We start from the raw sequence: 21,613 nt of genomic DNA on the forward strand, positions 1-21,613 counted from the left end.
AAATGTGTACATTTAGTGTACACTAAAAACCTAAATAAAAATACATATATTATTGTGGCACAGATGTATCTGCACACATACCGTTTTTTTTTTTTTACAAATGTATACATAGTGGTAGCTTGTGTGGGTTTCAATATGTTTACTAATTACAGTTGATGTTCTAATGACCCAGCTGTCACTCAATACATCTCTCAGGTTTCTGTAGCAATGTGAGTCCTATTCTACCCATAAGCCTCTGGGCTTTTTCAATCACAACAATAAAAACACAATAGCAACTCACTAAAAGAGCCGGCTTTGTCTAGTCCAAAAAGTTCTTTCTTTCTTTCTTTCTTTCTTTCTTTCTTTCTTTCGTTCTTTCTTTCTTTCTTTCTTTCTTTCTTTCTTTCTTTCTTTCTTTCTTTCTTTCTTTCTTTCTTTCTTTCTTTCTTTCTTCAGTCTCGGCACATTTTACAAATATTTGTCAGTCAGCCAACTTATCTTAAATCTAGTCGGCCAGCTCTCTGCATGCTCTTTTTTTTCTCTCTTTTGCCATTTTTCTTCCCCTTTACTGCTCTATCCATGATGTTTTTGTGTACTTGTTTCATCTTATCTTCCTAATTGGCTTCATGTTTGTTTGTTATCTATCATGTTAATTTCTCATTCTTTTTTATTGTAGAGTTCCTCTTTGAGAAAATGATTCATCTTTAGCATCACAGTAAGGATTTGAAATGGGTGAAATGCACTCTATGAAATATATCTATATCAATTTTGCTCATGAATGGGCTTTGACTGAATTTTGTATCAAATTAATAATAAGTAATGTATTTCTATACACTGTAAATGTATCTCATTAGACGTAAAGGCATAAGACGTGGGATAGAATTCTATAGTAAGTTCAGTTTTTATTAGGCCTCGCATCATTTGACTCTTGATTTAACGGGTATGTCTATATTTCCTGCTATTGAGTCAGATAACTTTGAACAGTGTATTTAGACTAAATCCCCTCCTGCCTCCGGCCTACTTTCCTGCCTCTAAGGTTTCTCTCAGGACAAAACCACTAGGACAGGGAAAATAAAAGAGAGGAGGGAAATAGAAGCAAGCAGATCTGTTACCCTGTTCCAGGAGGATGACAGTAAAACACACACATAACCACACAAGCTGTCCCTGGAGAGGGGAACTGAGCACTCGCAGTTGGTTTGTCATTTAAAATAAGTGATTGTTCTGAGTCAGAGGATGAATTAATTTACCTGCTAAACAGGAAGATACGGAGGAGAAAAGAAAGGACAGACTCAAAGGGGTTGAATGCTGCTTGGCCTGTGTTAAATGGGAGGGTTCTGCTGTGTCCCAGTTTTAGACCGAATGTTTGCAAACAGCTACATCTGTTAGGTCAGATTGAACAAACATACCATGCTAATGTTCTTAACATGCATACACTACCGTTCAAAGGTTTTAGCTTGGTAAGATGTTTTATAAAAAGTATTTTCTGCTCACCAAGGCTGTATTTATTTGATCAAAATACAGTAAAACAGAAATATAGTAAAAATGCATTACAATTTCAAATGACGGTTTTCTATATTGATATATTATTAGTATATTTTAGTATATATATTTTTTTTTAATTACTTATCCAGTATAGCAAAGCTGAATTTTCAGCATCAATACTCAAGTCTTCAGTGTCACATGATCCTTCAGAAATCATTCCAATTTAATATGCTGATTTACTGCTCAAGAAACAACTGTGATTAATGTTGACAACACTTGTGCTCCTCAATGTTCATGTGATACATTTTTTTGTATCCGTGATGCATTTTTTCAGGATTCTTTGATGAACAGAAAGTTCAAAAGAACTACATTTATCGAAAATGTTTTTGTTTTTTTGCAACTATGTAAAAGGCTTTAGTGTCACTTTTGATCAATTTAATACAACCTTGCTGAATGTAAGTATTCATTTCTTTCAAACAGGCACAAACAAATCTTACTGAATCCATACATTTGAACGGTATATATCCTGGTCTGAGATCCTTTAGCCTGATAATAGTATGGATAAGTTATAGAGAAACAGAGATTTAGGGTAGCTGTATACTTATCCGTATCGGAGGGACATGAAAGACATAGAAGACATATGAAAGAATGATAGCTGGCCAATATGACTGAAGAATCTGAGATACAATCTCTTTTAGAGTTGGCCTCATATCCCATGGATATTTACTCTGGCCTAGAAAATAAATAATGCAAACCTTAAAAACCAGTAGTCCGTTTTTTTCAGTCTTATTAAATAATAAATTAGAAATTTACCACATCAAACACATTTTAGGTTAGACAAGAAAAATATTGCATTGTATGAGATAATTTAACAGTTGATTTAAAGTGTTGTATACATGTTAAAGACAGCCAGTGATTATTATAATACATTTGTCATATATTTCTTAATTTAGATGAATAAATAAAACGCATATAAGATACACAATGCATAATATAAAATGTAGTCTATAAATCAATACTTTTTATATAATATGTATGCAATATAATATATTTGATATACTCCTTAATTATTTCTACTTGCTTACCGTAGTAGTCCTGTGCTCCATTGTCTTGGCATGTTTCATATTATTCATAGTTAGTCTGATAACTTTTGTAACATATTGGAATCTAGTGACAATATAGAATGTACATCTGTAAAAGTAAGCAGGGATTAATGACAAGGCTGGTCTTGACCAGGCCTCAAAAACCCTTAAAAGAACAACTTTCTCTGCTCTCTTATCTCTCCATTTTTCTCCTGCTGTTCATTCACTGCTTTTAGTCCAGTCAGCATGCTGATAAGCTCTTGTCTCGATGTTTATATATTGTTTATATATGTACAATAGCATCTCCACAACAGGATGTAATAATGTTTTTGCAAATAAGGGAAGGACTCGCATACAAAATAACATTGTTTTTAAATCTTTTATTAACTAAAATTTAAAAATAAGTACACATTAAAAAAGTGTGTGTTCTGAGTGTTACTGTTAATGCATGTGTACAGAAAAAATGAAGTGTAATTTTTGCTATTGGTGTTGATACTAGTTCATATATAAAGCTTGAAAATAAGAACAAAGAAAAAATAAATTAAAGAAATAATTATATAATTACAAATGGTTTAGAAAATGTTGTATTTATATTATTATTACAACGTCCTTCTTCACAGTTACATAAGACACAGTGGAGTGGTATAGATGACATAATCAGGCATAAAAGTTGTACTTGTGATTATATTTGAATAAATAGGTGATTTATTATTAATGAGAACTGGCTAATTAATTAAACTCTTGGTGTACTACTACAATCAATTTCTATGTTGGCTTAAAATAAATGTCAAAAATCCACAAAATAAAGTGCAACTATTTAAATCGAGCCCGAATATTTGCATAAAGAACATGATACATAAATGAAATGTCCTTGACCTGAACATTAAAACTGAAGAATGCAGAATGGTGTTCTACAGGTGTGTGTCAGCCAATAGCAGTGACTAAGCTGCTGTGACTGAATGCAGGACGTAATTGAATGGGAGGAGTCATATTGAAGGGGTGGGGCATGTTGGCCATGTGGCTGAAGGTGGATTGTTTGTCGTGCACACAACTGTCAAATTGCTGAAATTGAAATTGCTGCTCTCCTCTCCTCTTCTTAGGTTTGCCTGACATTTTCCTATTGCGTGTCTGAATCCCATCTTTCTTCATAGTTAGTGGACGGTTCACCTGAAGGCACAAACATAGATATACACATTACCATTTTGTTTGTTTAAATGGGGAAAAATCGAAGATAACGTCAGTAGACTATGGAGTGCCGCAAGGATCGGTGTTAGGCCCTCTGCTATTCTCAATATATATGCTGCCACTTGGTAATATTATAAGAAAACATGGAATTAATTTCCACTGTTATGCTGATGACACTCAATTATATATTTCATCACGGCCAGATGAAAACACTAACTCATCAAAATTGACAGAGTGTCTTAAAGATATAAAATGCTGGATGACGCATAATTTCCTGCTACTAAATCCAGATAAAACGGAGGTATTACTTGTTGGTCCAAAAAACTATCCACAAAACCACTCACAATACAACTTTTTAATATAGAAGGATGTCCTGTTACTTTATCCTCTACGGTAAAAGACCTGGGAGTTATACTAGACCACAACTTGTCTTTCGAAAATCATATTTCATATGTTACAAGAACAGCCTTTTTCCATCTTAGAAACATTGCGAAATTACGTAACATGCTATCTGTTTCCGATGCAGAAAAGTTAGTTCATGCATTCATGACCTCGAGACTAGATTACTGTAATGCTTTATTAGCCGGTTGTCCTGCATCCTCAATAAACAAGCTACAGTTAGTGCAAAATGCAGCCGCTAGAGTTCTTACTAGGTCAAGAAAATATGATCATATAACACCAATTTTATCATCTCTGCACTGGTTACCTATCAAGTTCCGTATCAATTACAAAGTACTATTACTGACCTATAAAGCCCTAAATGGTTTAGCTCCTGTGTATTTAATGGACCTTCTATCGCCCTACAATCCATCGCGTTCTTTAAGATCACTAAATTCGAGGCTTCTAGTCATTCCTAGGATATCTAAGTCCACTAAAGGAGGGAGGGCGTTCTCACATTTAGCTCCTAAACTCTGGAATAGCCTTCCTGATATTGTTCGAGGCTCTGACTCGCTGTCCCAGTTTAAAACTAGATTAAAGACGCATCTTTTTAGCCAAGCATTTACATAATGCTTACCTTTTATAATACTGCTGAATCAGATCAAATGCATTTAATACTATAAAACTTGAAGAGACTGTAGGTTATCTGTATAGGTTGCATAGTATTTGCAGTCATTACGTTCCTGTGTATATTGCGTGAATGACGGGTGGTTGGGCAGATATTGTGTCGCGGTAGGTAGTATGCCATACGGAACCGTTGTCCACTGAAACTGCCTATTCACGCACCAGTGGGGCTCGACAGCCTTAGTCAACGGGTTGGCGCGTATGGTTGGGTTGCGGAGAGATTGTGAGATTGTGGTTAGGTCTCAGCAGCAGGAGGGACGTAGAGGTCAGTAAGCTGGGCTGAGTTGAGTGGGGGACGGAGGGGGGTGATTTTGGGACGCAAGAGTCACTGTCTTCATGTTTTGTCATTTACGCCTGTGTTATGGAAATCATCATTATGAACAGCAGCTACGCTAATTATTTTCCCTTTGCTTTTCTGCTGTTATCTCGGGACGCGAGTCCCGAGAAAATGGCGTTCGTCAGCTCCAGTTTGTATCCAGCCTCTCACGGAGACTTCAGATGCTCCAATCACAAAGCCTATGAAGTGACGACTCAACACGGGCGATATGGACTCTCTATGGTGGACGGCACTGATCCTCAACAACTCGTCTTAAGACCAGCGTGCATACTTGGACTTCCAAAAAATACTCTAAATGTTCCGATCCAATCTGACTTGTAATGCTGCCCGAATCATGCACTGTTCCTTCGTTGGCCAGAGGAGAACTGGCCCCCCGACTGAGTCTGGTTTCTCCCAAGGTTTTTTTCTCCATTCTGTCACCTGATGGAGTTTTGGTTCCTTGCCACTGTTGCCTTGGCTTTTGGCTTGCTTAGTTGGGGACATTTAACATTTAATATTCAATAATATTATTGATCTGCCTTACTTAAGGTGGACGTTGACGCAATTTCTTTTAGAAACAAACTTTGTTATATTGTTTTCATGTTATCACTGTGAAGCGCTTTGATACAATCTGTATTGTAAAAAGCGCTATATAAATAAAGGTGACTTGACTTGACTTGACACACTATAAATGTATACAATATTAAAAGTGGAGCAGGGATGATGTAAAAACCCGGAATACTAATTCACCACTGGTTCACTAAAGATTTTTCTATGAGGTTTTACAAGGATTTTTAATTTATGAGTAAAATAAGGTCTGTGGTAAACATAACTTGACGACACTTGAACGTTTTGCTCTAAAATGTAAATAACACACACCCATATTGAAAACGTGAATTTTGTTATTTTTATAGCTGTTTTTTTTTTAAACGTATGTTTCTAATAAGAATGTCTGAGGTATGAGTGGTTTACATTGTAGAACAAAACATCCAAGTATCATGAAAAGAAGTTGTGTTCACCACAGACCTTATTTTACTCATAAATTGAAACCCCCTCCAATCCCATTATAAAAGCCCATAGGAAAATCTTGAGGGAACCAGTGGTGAATTAGTCTTGCACCACTCTATTACACCATTTATACAATAATTACACTATTAAATTTTTTTAAATAGTAGGATGATAGACTACCAGCATATTTAACATTAAAAAGAGTCCACTTTAGGTGCAAACTAGATCATTTTTAATGCCAACAATGGATGTTAACCTCTTACAAATAGAAATTCAACATATATGTATGTTTTAATTTAGGTGTTTTCTGTCTATACAAAGTGCTAGAGTAAAGCTAGACAGATACACATTTACTCACATTGTGTAGTTTGTGGTACAGGCCGCAGGCATTGCAGACGGGTTCTCCATTGGCATTACGTCTCCAAAGTGTGGTGGTCCCTGTCTGGCAGTTGGCACAACAGGTGCCTGCTCGTCTAGATGCTGACTGAAACATAAAAAAGCACATAAAATGAAAGATGGTTGATGAGAAGAAATTGATTAATGACAAAACTTAAAGCTTGTGAACGAAAATAAAATATGGTCGGACAGGAAGGACCAAAAAAAAAAAAACCTGATTCAAGCCCAATAAGGTAAGGCCTGAAGCTATGCATAATTTGGTCACTCTGGTATTAAAGGTGAAATCTGTTCTCTGATGCAGTAAATGTTTATATACAGGAAGTGTTTGTTTGTCTCATAAATGAAACATTGAATTTCAAAAAGTATATTCTGACTGTATAGGGGACAAGGGACAAGGTGATGAAAAAAAAAAATGAGATGGGAGGAAAAATAATAAGTCAATGCTTTTGTGCTGAATGTGCTCCCCCGAGAAACTTTGCGTTTCAAGCGTTTTTCTGCGAGCAGGGAACACAAAGGTTTTGCGAGCGAACGCAAAGTTTCTCAGGGGAATGCAAAACTTTTGCCAGAGAAAGCAAAAGCATTTAAATATAAATATTGTTTTTCCTTCCATGTCATCACCATGTCACTTTAAGGGCTCCATATGACTGTGAAATGATACGTATTATAATATTATAAAATTACATTTGATTTAAGCTTGACAAAAATAATAAAAATGTAATATATAATAATTTTATAATATATTAAAAAAATTATATTAATACAAAAAATCTGTTAAAATTAAAATGATTTATTAAGTTAATATTTTTCTTCTTTGCAGAGTATCTTATTACACATTATAAGCATTAACAACATACTGAAAGACTGGCGAATGGAGCCGTAGTTAGACCCTATAGCAATAATATGAAGATTGCTGGTCCAAATCCTGTGTGGAATGTCAGAAAATGTAGACCTGATAGCAGCATGCTTTTCTGTCCTGTTCCTTTTGGACATAGGCCGACCCACAGATACACAGAAAACATTCTCTTACGAGCTTAATGTGACAGCTTTGTTACTGGCACAACTGACAAACCAAAACATGTATTGGTCTATCTTTACAGTATTCTTTTCTCAGGACTCTATGAGCCATTTTAGCAAACTGAATGCAGATTTGTGTTATACAGTGAGAGAACAGACATGAGCATTGTGTATTATTTTTTTTGTTTTAATAGGCAAGAAAAACTTTATATACTACAAAAACCTTTTTAATAAATGTTTAGACATGGCGATATAAAATATGATCATGATAACCTAAGTTTTGGTAATTGAAACATTATGATGCTGGCTTGGTGAGAATATTTACTTTAACTCTCAAACTCACATGTTAAACAGAAGTACGTCCTCAAATACTATAAATTCACATATACAGGTATATGGTAGATTCTCAACATGCCAAAAGAAAATACAGCAAGAAACCACCGCAAAAGGAAGCGTTTTTGGACCACACAAAGTTATCGGTACCGGGCAGACATCCTGCCAAGGAAACAAATGGACCGAGCTGTCTCGGCATGTGCTCTTCAAATATACGACCTGTAGCCGGTGCAGAAGCACTCATCACACACTGACTCAAGAAAGAGACCTGAAGCTACAGTCAGCCTAATTTACAGCTCATATGCTCTGAATGGAAGGTCACACAAAATATGTAGACGCAGTCACCTTTGAGCTGATTTATTACATTTCCCTTCATTGTCAGTGACAGCAGTTCTGCAGCCGCTTTGTGCTTAACCATTACACTGGGCTTTCATGAATTGAACTGTGTTCACTTATTTGCTCACCATAAAAATATATTTTGTGGACAGGAATTTATAACATTGCAATCATGTGATACAAGGAATTAAGGTAAGATGATAGGCCTGCCAGGAATACAAGAACTATTTGATTTCTGGTCAAGTTTACATTTGTTAATGAATTCTAATTCATTACTTGGTCGGTAAAGGCCATGGAAACTTAATAGTCCATTACACACTCGCACACACAGGCCTTTCGCTCTTCTTCTCTCTTCATTGTCTGTGCACATTTTCTGACTTGACATCATACATTACGTGGGAAAAATAGTATCGAAAGTGAAACATATGACAGTTTTCCCTGTAGTGCTCTACAGATTAGTAGTACATACATGAACCATTTTCTTTTTTCATTAACATTTAAACATTATAAATGCACATCTGCATTAGCAAAATATAAAGGGGTTTGTCAGAACAATTCTATAGCTCAAACAATAGAGCAATGCCAAAGTCATGGGTTTGGAAAGCATATGCACAGCTTGTACACAATCTAAGTTGTTTTTGGAGAGGTTTCAGTTTTCTATTAGAGCAGTGTCTTCTAACATGTTTGAACGTGTTTATGTAAAGGTGTGTATATGTTTGCAGCACTAACCAGTCTGCGCTTGGGTCTGATGAGTGGTCGGTTCTGGCCGTTCATCTTGTGATAGAGTCCACATGCGTTACACAGATAATGACCTGTTCCATCCCTCCGCCACAGAGGAGTTGATGTAGCTCCACAATTCACACATTCACGCCCTTCCGGCACACATTATAGCACAGAGATGCAAAAAATGAGGAGAGAGGAAATTAATCAAATGTAAACAACTTATTCATGCTGACAGTATTTATTACACATAGAGATAGACCGATACATATAGTTTGATATTTGTTTTACAGTAATTCAAACTTTTTTTCTACTTTTTGAGTTATCGGTCCTCCTGATCAGGTGTACCGATAAGTGCCGCCATATAGTGGGGATGTAAAGAATAGCACCCAACAGGAAGCAACAGTATTCAAGGTAAAACAACTTACTTATTTAATGCATTAGTTGGAAAAATTTATAGTTAATTATAACTTTTTACATTACAGCTATTTATGTCGAATTAGAAGTACCATTTGGCATGGCCCAAAACAGCCCTAGAAGAATACAGTACATTTGTGACCATTTAGCAATAAAAAAATACTAATAGGGCAAATTATATTTTAGTCTAATTAATAATTATTACTGAGTCAATTAAGCAGAAATAAAACTAATTAAAATCGGTTGTTTATATGTTATTGGACAAATTATATGATCAAATTATGGCAAGACATTACAGTGTCCATCCATGCTACATATAATTTATTGCAATGCCAATTGGTATTTACCTGTTCCATAAAATAATTATAAAGTAGCCTTATTCACCTTCGGTAGGCTAAGCTTATATTGTTTTTACCGGCAAGCGGCAACATATGTTTAAAGCTAGACAATTAGCCAGTTATAAGTTCCACTGTTAATATGAACTTTGAACTTACCTGAGAAAGCGCGGGTTTTGCTTTTGCATTTTGATGTCATGTGGCTCGCGCTGCTGCCGAGAAGGCTTCTGCAGTGAAACACGCCGCCGGGGTACTCGTGCGCTCCAGCTAAAGAGTAATCTGAATATGAAGGTATATGAGTTGTAGTTTGCGCGAGATTGCTACGGATTGGACTGGAGCACTCCATCTTCATCCCGTCGACAAGATGGAGATGGTACTTCCCAGCGTCCCTCACAGCAGCACACGCAGGGTCAGGTGAAGCATCTTTGGGTGGAGTAGGGGGTAGGCGGTAGAGCTGAGGGCTGCCGTGTTGCGTCATTGACAGGCACTGCACTGAACCTGGGGCAGGTGTACCGGTGCTCGTGAATAGGCCGTTTGAGTTTTCGGCGCCTGCTGAATGCAAAACCGTTTTACCCAGGTGGCTGACGGCCCATGTGCTATGGTGCTGGGCCGCCGAGAAAGTCGAATTACTGTTGTCCAGTAATGAAAGACCTTGCGTGGGGATAAGGTGAGGTCGACACATTGAGCCACCAGTAAGCCGTGCTTCCAAAAGAAAAAAAGGAGGGAAAAAACATTAAAAAGAACAATTATACACGTGCATTGCCAAGTCAATTCAATTTGAACCTTTCTCTGCGTTTAACCACACTTTAAAGCTATAAAAAAGAGTGCCGTGGTGTTGAATTACACGTAGCCTGGTGATTACAAAGGAAACTCCTAAATGTTTTAAATCGCACCTATCAAAAGTGATTGACAATTTAGGCTAACTATTGTGGGGGGTCAGATATCTCAGTGGAGACGCGAAAATATTATTGTAGCCTATCAATTGAAGTTTGAATTAATATATCAAAATATTTTTGGAAACTTAAGAATTCATTGCCCTCGAAAGATGTTCTTCCGCGAAACGAAATTTTGTCAATATTCAAAATACGCATTCGCTATTTTTGCTCAAATTTGAAACACAGCCTAAATATAATATAATAGTTTATAATATAGCTAATTGTAAAACATATTAAATAATGATAAAATAATAATATATTAAATAATTTATTTGTAGGCCTAAAATTTGCATATAGCCTATAAACTATGCGTTTCACCTCATGTTCTGAGTTACAATTCGAACTTCTGTTCATTAAAATAAATATCACATGGCAGAATTGCACAATCATAACATTATTTAATAATAATAGCATTAATAATTTACTATTAAAATATGTCAATTATCTCGCAGATGGATCTTCGAGAGACTGATTATGGTGGAAATTGTTTGGCAATACAATCAGTAGCCTTGTGACCCAATTAATGTGACCGACAGTTTTAGAGAAAAAAAGTGAGCAAGTGAAATTCAAAATAGTGCCTAAAACATAAGAAGCTAAACACGCCAAAAATGGCAAGAGAGTGCCTAGGCCTACTCACCATGCGTTTGACTGTAAGACATTCGTGCACGAGAATGAGAATGAGACCCGTGTGTGTGGTAATAGGGGTTTCCTTGAGAGTCTAAATGACTGAGAAATACATCTACCTCGTCTGGTGGTAATAATGGGGCACCTTGCTCAATATATCCCGAACAATGTCCTAAACCAGAGTGCGGAGACACTGAATCTGAGGTACCCATTAAGGCTGAATGATGAGCGTGCATCATCCACCGGGGTTCCGAAGGGAGCTCCATCATGTTATGATGCTTTCCCGTAGGACACGGATGCAAATGCTCCTGTGCGTTAAAAAAGTTCTTCCAAGTTTATCCAGCGTGTTTTCCCCAAGTGTTGATTTCTTGAATATCTTAAATATAAGCCTAAATGATTTAGTAGCTACATATGGCAGCGTAAACGTAAATGATATAATCAAATATAAAGTCAGGACAGGAGTTCGCGTGTCTGTCGTGTGACTTGAGCGGTTTTAGAGTCACTGTCTGGCAGCGGTGTACACGCTTTCAAAGGGATGCGCGCGGAGCGATGCCCTCAAAGATAGAGATCTCGCGCGTGCAAATAGCCTACCACACAAATGCCACGGCTGATTACATCATGTGTTGGCATAAACTGATGTAGCTCTTTAGAAAACGTTTAAACAAATCCTGCTCGGTGGGAGAAAAGCTGAGGTTGAAAAAAAAAAAATAGTCCAGGAAAAGTATCGGACCTTATTATCTCATCACTCCAACTCCATGACACGCGCCTATACAGCTCAAAGGTACTCGTGCTTACGGTGATGAGCTTCGGGATGATCATCACAGGTAGTCACACTAGCGACTAGTGAAAACCAAAGTGCAAAAGAGTTGTATATGAGGCTGAGGCCGAGGGCGGACTCCTCCCGCCAGCATAATGCTTTTCTAGCCAATTAGAGCATCCCTATATTTTCCAGCTTGACACCACAACACGCGTCTCGTTTATCTTCTGCAGGTCTAGTTAATGCACATTTCACCCGTTAGCGTATGGGAATGGGTGTCATGTCATTTGTTCTTTACACCTTTGGAAAACGATCTTATACGGAAAACATTTTTGTTTAATATTATTTATATAAGATTTAGCCTATGTAAAAAAAATAATATATATATCACATTGGAGTGGACTAATAGATTGTAGCCTATTGTTTTTCCTTTTAAATTCAATGCATTTGGCCTAAGAAAATAAAATGAGTAAAAATACTTTGCGCCTCCAGGTGAGGTGAGTATTTTCTTCTTCTTCTACGAAGCAATGCAACGTCCTCCGTCGACTTGTCCTTAGCTTTAATTATTCAGGGAATACGTTTCTGGCCAGCGCGCGCGTATTGTCTGTCTCGGCAGATACGTCTCGTGCGCGGTCAATGACAACACGAAACCGCTGACCACCTACCCTGACTCATAAGATCTCTCCATCACTTTGATGAGAGAGAGAGAGAGAGAGAGAGAGAGAGAGAGAGAGAGAGAGAGAGAGAGAGAGAGAGAGAGAGAGAGAGAGAGAGAGAGAGAGAGAAAGTGAGAGGGAGTCAGGCAGGGTAAATGAGACGGAGGGAGATGGAGATAAATAGATGACATGCCTCCACATCGCTTGCCGCTGCCATTCAAAATCAGACCATTGTCATATTCAAGGTTTATCATACATTCAACAAGAAAACCTGCTGATTTATAGCTAATATAAGTTCTGTTTTCTAATATTAATCAACATCAGACGTAACATTTTAAAGCAGACATTAAATTAATAATTATAACAATTTTTTTATAATTTCGTTCTGTACATTTTGAAAAAGTGACTAAAAGAACTTACAATTTTCACATAAATTCCATTTTACAACCTGGTTTGTTGTGATTTTGTACAACAATCCTTTCTCTCCTGCTTCAGTTTTTAAAGTAATCAAATGGCTGGTGAATGCAATAAAAAGCAGCATTTAATAAAACTGGTTAAATGACTTAGTTAAAACTTGACTAAGTCAACTCATAGTCAAAAGGATGACCAATGTTCAATCTTTGGTTGTGTTCCTTTGAAGAAATGGCAGCATCTGATAGAGTATTATGCTTGAGTTGAAACAACATAAGATTTCATGAAATCTAAAACACACAAAAAAAGTACAAAAGCTGGGACGAAAAGGTACACCTTTGTACCTAAAGAGTGCATATTAGTAGCTCAAAAGTACACATTGGTACCAAAAGTTTATATGTTATTAATATTCAACAATATTATTGATCTGACTGACGCTGTTGTAGTGAACTGAACTGAGCTGGACGATGCCATAATTGCTTGCAGAACTGCTTTATAAAATAATTTAAATAATTTAATAATTGATTTTCTTTACAACAGAACTGAATCAACACCGAAATGCATGTTTATCACTGTAAAGCTGCTTTAAAACAATCTGTATTTTATGAAGGACTAATAAATAAAGGTAACTTGACTTGATGTTAGAACCTTTTTAAAGGGTAATCCCAGTGACAGCTTTTTTAAAAATCTGAGAGTGTATGATAAACATTTGAACCTAGAACTCACTCTTATTCTTTCTCTTTCTTTCTCTCTCTCTCTCTCTCTCTCTCTCTCTCTCTCTCTCTCTCTCTCTCTCTCTCTCTCTCTCTCTCTCTCTCTCTCTCTCTCTCTCTTTCTCTTTCTCTTTCTCTTTCTCTCTGCTTGTTGAGTGAGCTCAACAATGTAGCCCATGATCCCTTAATTGCCTTTTCATTTCCTCCGCAAAAGAGAATAAGGAAGGGAGTATTAACAGCCTACTGCAGTAACAACCTGCCAATCATATTTTCCTTTTATTAGAAGGGAATATTAAACTACCCATAATATATGAACATTAACAGTTATTTCTAGTCATCATTTTACTTTCACTGAGATTATGAGTGCCAAGTTAGATCTTTGTCAATTCCTTGTTTTTGTTTTGCACAAATTGTATTGTTAATACTTTTTTGTTCTGTAAATAAATATTATTGATATTAGATTGGATATATGTTAGATTAGATATTGATTACATGACACACCAAATATGCTGTCAGTCTTTTATGAAACCACAGTTAAGCATATAATCAAATTACAGCTTTTTAAGGGCTTTGATTATGAAATCAAGACGTTCTTCTATTATAATTATTTACTATTTCAGACATGATTTTGAATTATTGATATCTGAAAGCATACAGGTGTCTTTTCTGTGGAAATCATAAAAACTTTCAGTGTGTGTGTGTGTGTGTGTGTGTGTAAATTTTGTGCACTTGTTTGTGAATGTGTGTCAAGATGTTATAGTGTGAATAACCCTCTCCCCCTCCCATACCCAGAATGCCTTGCAGGCCTGGTTTTCACCACATCAGGATACAGGGCTGCTGCCTGAATTCCGGTATGAAACGGAGCGCTGGTGCACCGCAATGTGTGTGTCATACACATGCACATCCCTCTTCAGACAGATGGACAGGTGCTGTAACGGACACTTGCTTTTGCTCACGTCACGTGTTACATTCGTTAAGTGCAGCCACTCCCAATGCAACCAATTAATTTCATGTCAAACACACATTGCGCAGGCAATTACTAGAGCAACATCACACATAACAGAGCAGATGCTTCAGATTTCAGTCAGGACACATTTGAAATGAGCATACTTACATCTTACAAATCTAAGTATGTATTCATGTGTGAAATTGTTTAAAGATGGTGTGTATGCCAGCAAAGTATCAGTTCTTCCTGAAGGCCCATTGAAGGTGAATTAGCCAAAGCTAGATTTAAGCATCTTTTTATTAATGGTTAGGAAGTCCTAGCATTGAGTTCCTGTTCAAATCATGTTCATAAGCATTGCATTCTAAGATATTTCAAAAGTCACTTTGCAACTTTATTCTGACATTTTATGGAATCTGTGATATACCATTAAATCAGAGAATGTGTCTCACTGATTTCTAAAGATTTAAAAGTGACAGTTCGCAAGATCATGACGAAAGTAACTGCTATCTGTTAACATAGTGCCATATTAAACAACTGTATCAGTATGTTTTGATTGTGTAAATGAATGGCAGTAGGACATAAGAAACATAATTAAGCTAAACAAAAAGTATTTTAGTGAGCGATGGGGACAAGAGCGACTCAAATCTTACATTTATAACGCTTTTCTAAGGCGCTTTACATATGGAAGGGGGGATCTCCTCAACCACCACCAATGTGCAGCATCCACCTGGATGATGCGACGGCAGCCATATTGCGCCAGAACGCCCACCACACACCAGCTTACTGGTGGAGAGGAGACAGAGTGAATAATGTGAATTGAGTGAACCTCAATGGTTGTTCCCCGGTCGTTATTATGTTAAGCCATAATGGATCTCTATTAAGAATCTGCTGAGATGGCACTAAGCACCTTTACCATGCTTCAATCAAATAAAAAGTGCTGGTGGTCAGATTTTGGTCATTTTTAACTCAAAGCTGCCATCTTCTGGCCATTCTCTGCATTCAGAATTATGGCACTTTGCACTAAGAGAACATGCTTAGCGACTTCAGGCCCTATTTTTTAATTTACCTGCCTGATTAGCATAAATAATTACAAATATAGATATGTATTATCTTATTTAGATATAAAACAATTAATATATCAAAGATTGCATCATATTAAGTACCTTTTCAACTTTTGCAAAGTCTGCTTCTGAAACAAATTTCTAGATATTGAAAGCTCCTTGGGGACAAATGCACACAAGCTTTTCTCCACTGCAGAATGCAAAAATGTGTGGTAAGAGATTAAGTGTATGCGTGCATGAGTGTATGCGTGCATGAGTGTTTTCAGCTTTAAGGGGATGTGCTGGGTAACTGTTGCCCGCTTTGGGTTTCCGGACTGGGTGCCTGCAGACTGTCAGTTCCCCCTCTCCCTCTCCCTTTATCTCTCTCTCCATCACTCCTTTTATCTCCTTATCATACCAGCCAGGCTCTCAGCCAGGATACTGTGGTAACAGCCGATCTGGCTTCTGCTTCACCATAGTGATCTTAATGGTCAAAACGAGAAGAGCAGAGAAGCTTTCATTGACAGTAACTATGTTTATTTGTTCTGATTTTGATCCGACTGGTTCATTTACCAGCCAGACAAACAAGGTGACAAATGATGGGCCGAATATCCATAAATGAGAGGCCTGTACCAATGCCATTCACTTGTGAGATTGTCTGCATTTGTAGGTGAACGTCAAATCCCCGTGGTTCTTACACACACTTAAAATGTAAATATAAAGCTGTATTTCTAGTTTGTGTTATAAAGACTGACCGTAAAAGCGAAACTATCACCAAACCCCTGTGCAAAATGATTTTCTGATGTCCCGATGTCCCATGATCTCTGTCTTCTAGTAGACACAGGCCTGACAAAACTCATGCCACTTAATGGATGAAAACTACCCATTTCCGCCACACAAGAAAATAATCATGCTTTAGTAAATCATAACTATGACATGAAAAGTTGAAATTATGTCACATTTTGGTTTTGTCATTGTCATGTTTCTGTGTCTTGTCATGTGATTCTCTGTTTGTCATGTGATCCTGCCATGTGTCTTGTCATTGGTTAATTGTCTGATCATTGTTCACAGGTGTCCCTTGTCTTGTAATTAGTCTGTGTATTAAAGCCCTCATGTTTGCCATGTGTCGTTGTCAAGTATTGTTTCTTGTAGACCACTGGTTGTAAGTCTATGTGCATGTCTTCATTTTGAGTTTTATGCTACGCCATGTTTTTGTTTCATGTTTGATCTTTGTAAGAAACTGCACTTGGGTTCTAAATAAGCTTGCCTCCAGTGGATCCCTATACGTTACAAATTATGACCTAAGTCAAATTTATGAGATGAAAAGTCATAATTATGACATAAATAGTCATAATTACAACAGTAATTAATAATTCAATCAATCATAATTCAATACGCTGTCAGTAATTCATTTAATGTCAATCATGACATGTATTATGGCAAAAAAAATATGACATGGCTTACTAAGTTAGAATTGTGATATAAAAAGTAAAAATTATGACAATAATAATATTGAAATTATGACTTTCTATGTCATAATTAGGACTGTCATAATTTTTATCTTATAATTAAGATATACAAAAGCATGATTTTTTTTCTAATGTGGCTAAATGGGCTTCCATAGAAACAGTCTTTAAACTGCAATGTACTACAACTACAGCATGACTTTGTGTGTTTGAATGTGTATGTTAGTGAGTGTATGTGAAATATCATATCTGGTTGGTAGTCAGCAGATCATAGGCAAAAAGGTATTCATAGATACTGAGAGCGTGTTGAACAGACTGGCATCTCTTTGTGAATACGGCTAAAAGAGGCAGATTCAACAGATTCCCACTCCCCCTGTTCGCCCTCTGTAACACACACACTTTCTGTTATTTCGGCTGTTTTGTTAATGCCATGTGCATGTGAGTTTATTTGTCTACATTATGATGCCATCGCACTCTCAACACTCTGACCGCAGTGGCTTACAAGAAACCCTTTACATTTGTTTTGCCCCCAAACCCAATGCGTCCACACTTTACTGTTATCCCTTTTAGTGGAATATGTAATAAGGATTTATGGCTTTGAACGTGTCAGTGGCAGGATAGTTTTGGTATGGCAGTCATTCATCTGGAGACTGAACAGAGAACATTTACGGGTAGAAATGAGCTGAGCATATAAAACATAAAAAAGCCATTTGATACCCATTCATGCTGGTTTGCTGCTTGCATTCATTTCAGTTGAGAAGTGGAAACATTGCTGTGCATAATTTTAGATTTAATTTTATAAGTGCAGCACAATCACAAGGGTCACTTTAAACCCTTTGAACTTTGACCTCTCTGCATTGTGAATGATTTTAGCTACAAAGATAATATACAGTCAGCCGGTCATTATCGTAAAATAAACTGTTGTTGACATGAAACTGGAGCAGTGGCAAATCGGCTGACTGGGACAATGGACAATTAGGTTACACTTGATTTCGATATTCCACTTTAGACATCCTACCAGCTGTAACTTTGCAACTATCAGCCAACTCTCATTAGAGTATTAGTAGACTGCTAGGTTAGGGTTTGTAGAATATCTGTTGGGGGACCATCAAAATAAAGTGTTGGCAGATATTAAGCAGACAGTCTACTAATACTCTAATGACAGGTATTTGACATGTAGCTGCAAAGTTACTTATAGTAGAAAGTACAAAGTAGACTATCGTAATTAAGTGTTCCCGAAAAGTATATGGTATTTGACAACAGAAAAATTTGGAGGAACTGTGGGTCCATCGGTTGTTGGTTGGATGAAGGCAGATCGGCTGAATGCAAGCTTGCAGTTGATTGTAAGAAAGGAGACTAAGCAGACTAAATAAGAACACAATAAGATCAATAACTTGCATTTAGAAAATAGATTTTCATTTCATGCCAACTTTTAATAAAGATCATGTTTTAATTCAAATTCAAATCAATTTCTGTATTTGCTGCATGAATAGCATGTGATAGTGCAGCAGTAACTGAAAATTGATAATACACTGAGAAAAGGAGACTGCTTTAAATTTGGGATTTTATAGTTATTTTAAAATAAATGTTTATAAACGTGTTTGGATATCTAAATATCTCAATATATTGACAGGTCCAGGTTATAAAACTGCAAAGGAAAGGAAATATTTGAAAGGAATTATTTATTGAAAGGGAAAACACAGTGCAGGAGTATGATTACATGTCAACATCTCATTTAAAAAAAAGAGAAATTCTTAGCTCCGCCTAGGTCTCATTTTCATTTCAACACTCTTAAATGAGTATCTTTCCCCTGTGCGATAGTCAGTCAGGATATACCAGGTGCCCCAGTAGATGCCATCCGTGATGCCGCTGTAACGCCCGTGGTAGTAGCGTCCATTGAGGTTAGCGGCCAAACAGGAATCAAACCACCATCCTGCACCATAGTAACCGGCACAGTTACCAGCAGTGTAGCGGTCATTATCCTGGTCATATGTACTGAAAGCTCTGCCATCGTGATTGTACTGTTTGCTATAACTGAATGCATTGCCAGCATCACCATGGTAATCTCGAGCAGTTAGGCGGAACCTTATGGAGAGAATATCACAAATGCATCATTATAAGAAATTGAATTGATTTCCATCTTTTTGATGTTTTGACACTAGATTTTTAGATATCTATGTCTGTGTGTGCAATGTGCATATAGGCCTACCTCTGGTTTTCTCCTGCCACTTTAAAGGTGTTATAGTTAGCATGACGTGTCTGTTCGTGCCAGTCTTGGAGAGTGATGCGGAGCGTGTGATGCCCACTTGCGGTTAACACGGACAGAACTGCATTCCCTAACCAGTGCTCTGTCTGCGGGGAGCCAAATCCGTCATGGTACTCCTGCCAGGTTCGGTTAAAGTCAATTTGTCCATCAAACCGCCGCTGGAACACTGTCCATCCCCCACCAGCTGAAACCATGTCACACACAGCCTGGAAACGACAAATGAAAAAGAAATCACACATGTAGTGCTGCCCCTCAAAAGTATTACACTTTACAAATTATTACAAATGAACACTTATAGGAATGCTGTCCAATGTTTTTCGTACCCCAGTGATCTTCAAAATATCTTATTTTGTGTTCCGCAAAAAGGTTTGTAAATTTAAAATTTTTATTTTGGGGTGAACTATCCCTTTACTTCACACTGGACATGGATTAGATTTCAAAATATATAAGTGGAATAGATGTAATGTGATATAAATGTATTTGGGTTTCTGCAGACTTTAATGTTTGTACCTCTAATGCTGGTCGCTTTGGATCTGGCTGTATGGTGTAGATCCCGTTCTCTTTAATTCCTAATTGGTAGATCTCATGACAGTCTTGAGGGTAAAGCCCTGCAGAGGGAGGCACTGCCATACAGGCCCAAACAAAACATCTGTCAACATTTGTGCAATAAATGTTCTAGTAGTATGCTGGACAACATAGGATGTCTGTCTGTGTATAGCTCACCTGTAGGAGTCCTTGGTCGGAGGCCATTAGGTTTAGAATGTGTGATACTTTTCAGCAACAGCAGCAAATCTTTCTCCCCATTTCTGCCCACTACACTTTCTATGATCGAGAAAGAGAGAGAGAGAGTGTCCCTTAGACAAAAAAAAAATATTATAAAATAAATTCTAGCATAAAACTCAGTTAGAACACACAATTATGATGATTATTCCTGATGGTTATTTTTCCAATGCCCCTGTAGGACATTCAACTTCCTAAAAATAAATGTAAGATTTAAAACTCCCTCTGTAATTTCCTTTAACCATCAAATGCAAAGCAATATGATTTACATACTTTTAAAGTATTTAAAGAATATATTATTATTTAATCGATTAGTTGCTAGTTGACTATTTCCGGATGGTTATATAGAGTTTGTTGTGGGGTTATACAAAGGTTAGAGAAAGGTTGTGAGAGGGTCAAATAGAGGCTGTCAAGGGTCAGTTTTCTCACATTCCTAAGAACACTTCTGTTTGCTGAGTGTAAATTGGGTGTTAACTTAATTGAGAGAACTCCAGGAATGAAAGAATCAATAAATAATGAAAAAAAAGAGAGTGGTTATAGTTCATAAAACATATTGGAAGCACACATTAATGTGCTTTATTTAAGCTAGTCCTATCATTTAAGAAGGAACTGTAAGGGTTTAGGTGGATGTGAGTGGCATATGTTGTGGAATATAATAACCAAGTCTGGTGGCCATCTGTCTGAGTCTCTGACTATGGCAGTGGAGGTCACATTCTGTCAGCACTGCTGCCATAAGAGCCAGAAAGGCTACTAGTGAGTCAGACCCATCTCCTTGACTCACAGCCACTGATTCATGTTGTAGCATACAGCGCTGCAGCTGGATGAGACGCTCAGATGTATCAGACACCTGCAGGGCATATACACACATACACAGACAATTAAAAACAAGTACGTGTATCTTTAATCTCAGTCATAATATTTAACAGTGTATATGAAGTCTCCATATCCTAACACTTTATCTTTAAGTGTCAATATCAACATAGATAATAGTATAGAGTAGTTAATGTTATCTCATGCTTGTTTTCTAATTCATGAAATATTTTCTGACATTGACCAAAATGACACAAATGCTTTTTTTTTTTTGGGGGGGGTAAATAAACACGGTGACTATTAAAATGTTTAATATTTGGGGACTCCAAGACACTGAGTGAAATTATTATTTGTTGTGGTAATGCTTCATAATTTATCAACTTATTTATATAGCTGTCTTAAATGCAAAGTATTTAGGGCGATTACTGAAAAGGAATGGATTGCATATCCTTATATATATTTACCCCACAACACACTGACAAAACTCATATTTTTTTAATAATAGAAAAAACAACAAATATGAATAAATATTAGAAAAAAAACT

At 36.9% G+C, this 21,613-nt stretch overlaps 2 protein-coding genes across 2 annotated transcripts; both read right to left on the reverse strand.

The window, feature by feature from the left end:
• Positions 1 to 2,908: 2,908 nt before the first annotated feature.
• Positions 2,909 to 12,051, reverse strand: gata2b (GATA binding protein 2b). Its single transcript, XM_056253814.1, has 5 exons — positions 11,238 to 12,051; positions 9,825 to 10,367; positions 8,923 to 9,065; positions 6,473 to 6,598; positions 2,909 to 3,710 (listed from the first exon to the last, which is right to left on the reverse strand). The coding sequence occupies exons 1-5, from the start codon at positions 11,491 to 11,493 to the stop codon at positions 3,468 to 3,470; spliced, it is 1,311 nt and encodes a 436-aa protein (XP_056109789.1). The 5' UTR covers positions 11,494 to 12,051; the 3' UTR covers positions 2,909 to 3,467.
• Positions 12,052 to 18,910: 6,859 nt separating this feature from the next.
• Positions 18,911 to 21,308, reverse strand: si:ch211-157b11.8 (fibroleukin). The gene is made up of 5 exons (XM_056253683.1): positions 20,920 to 21,308; positions 20,203 to 20,301; positions 19,990 to 20,102; positions 19,423 to 19,685; positions 18,911 to 19,298 (listed from the first exon to the last, which is right to left on the reverse strand). The coding sequence occupies exons 1-5, from the start codon at positions 21,125 to 21,127 to the stop codon at positions 18,968 to 18,970; spliced, it is 1,014 nt and encodes a 337-aa protein (XP_056109658.1). The 5' UTR covers positions 21,128 to 21,308; the 3' UTR covers positions 18,911 to 18,967.
• Between the last annotated feature and the right edge of the window lie 305 nt (positions 21,309 to 21,613).

Source organism: Rhinichthys klamathensis, unplaced genomic scaffold (assembly GCF_029890125.1).
Source record: "Rhinichthys klamathensis goyatoka isolate OS25496 unplaced genomic scaffold, OSU_Roscu_1.1 h1tg000109l_1, whole genome shotgun sequence".
NCBI classification, from domain to species: Eukaryota; Metazoa; Chordata; class Actinopteri; order Cypriniformes; family Leuciscidae; genus Rhinichthys; species Rhinichthys klamathensis.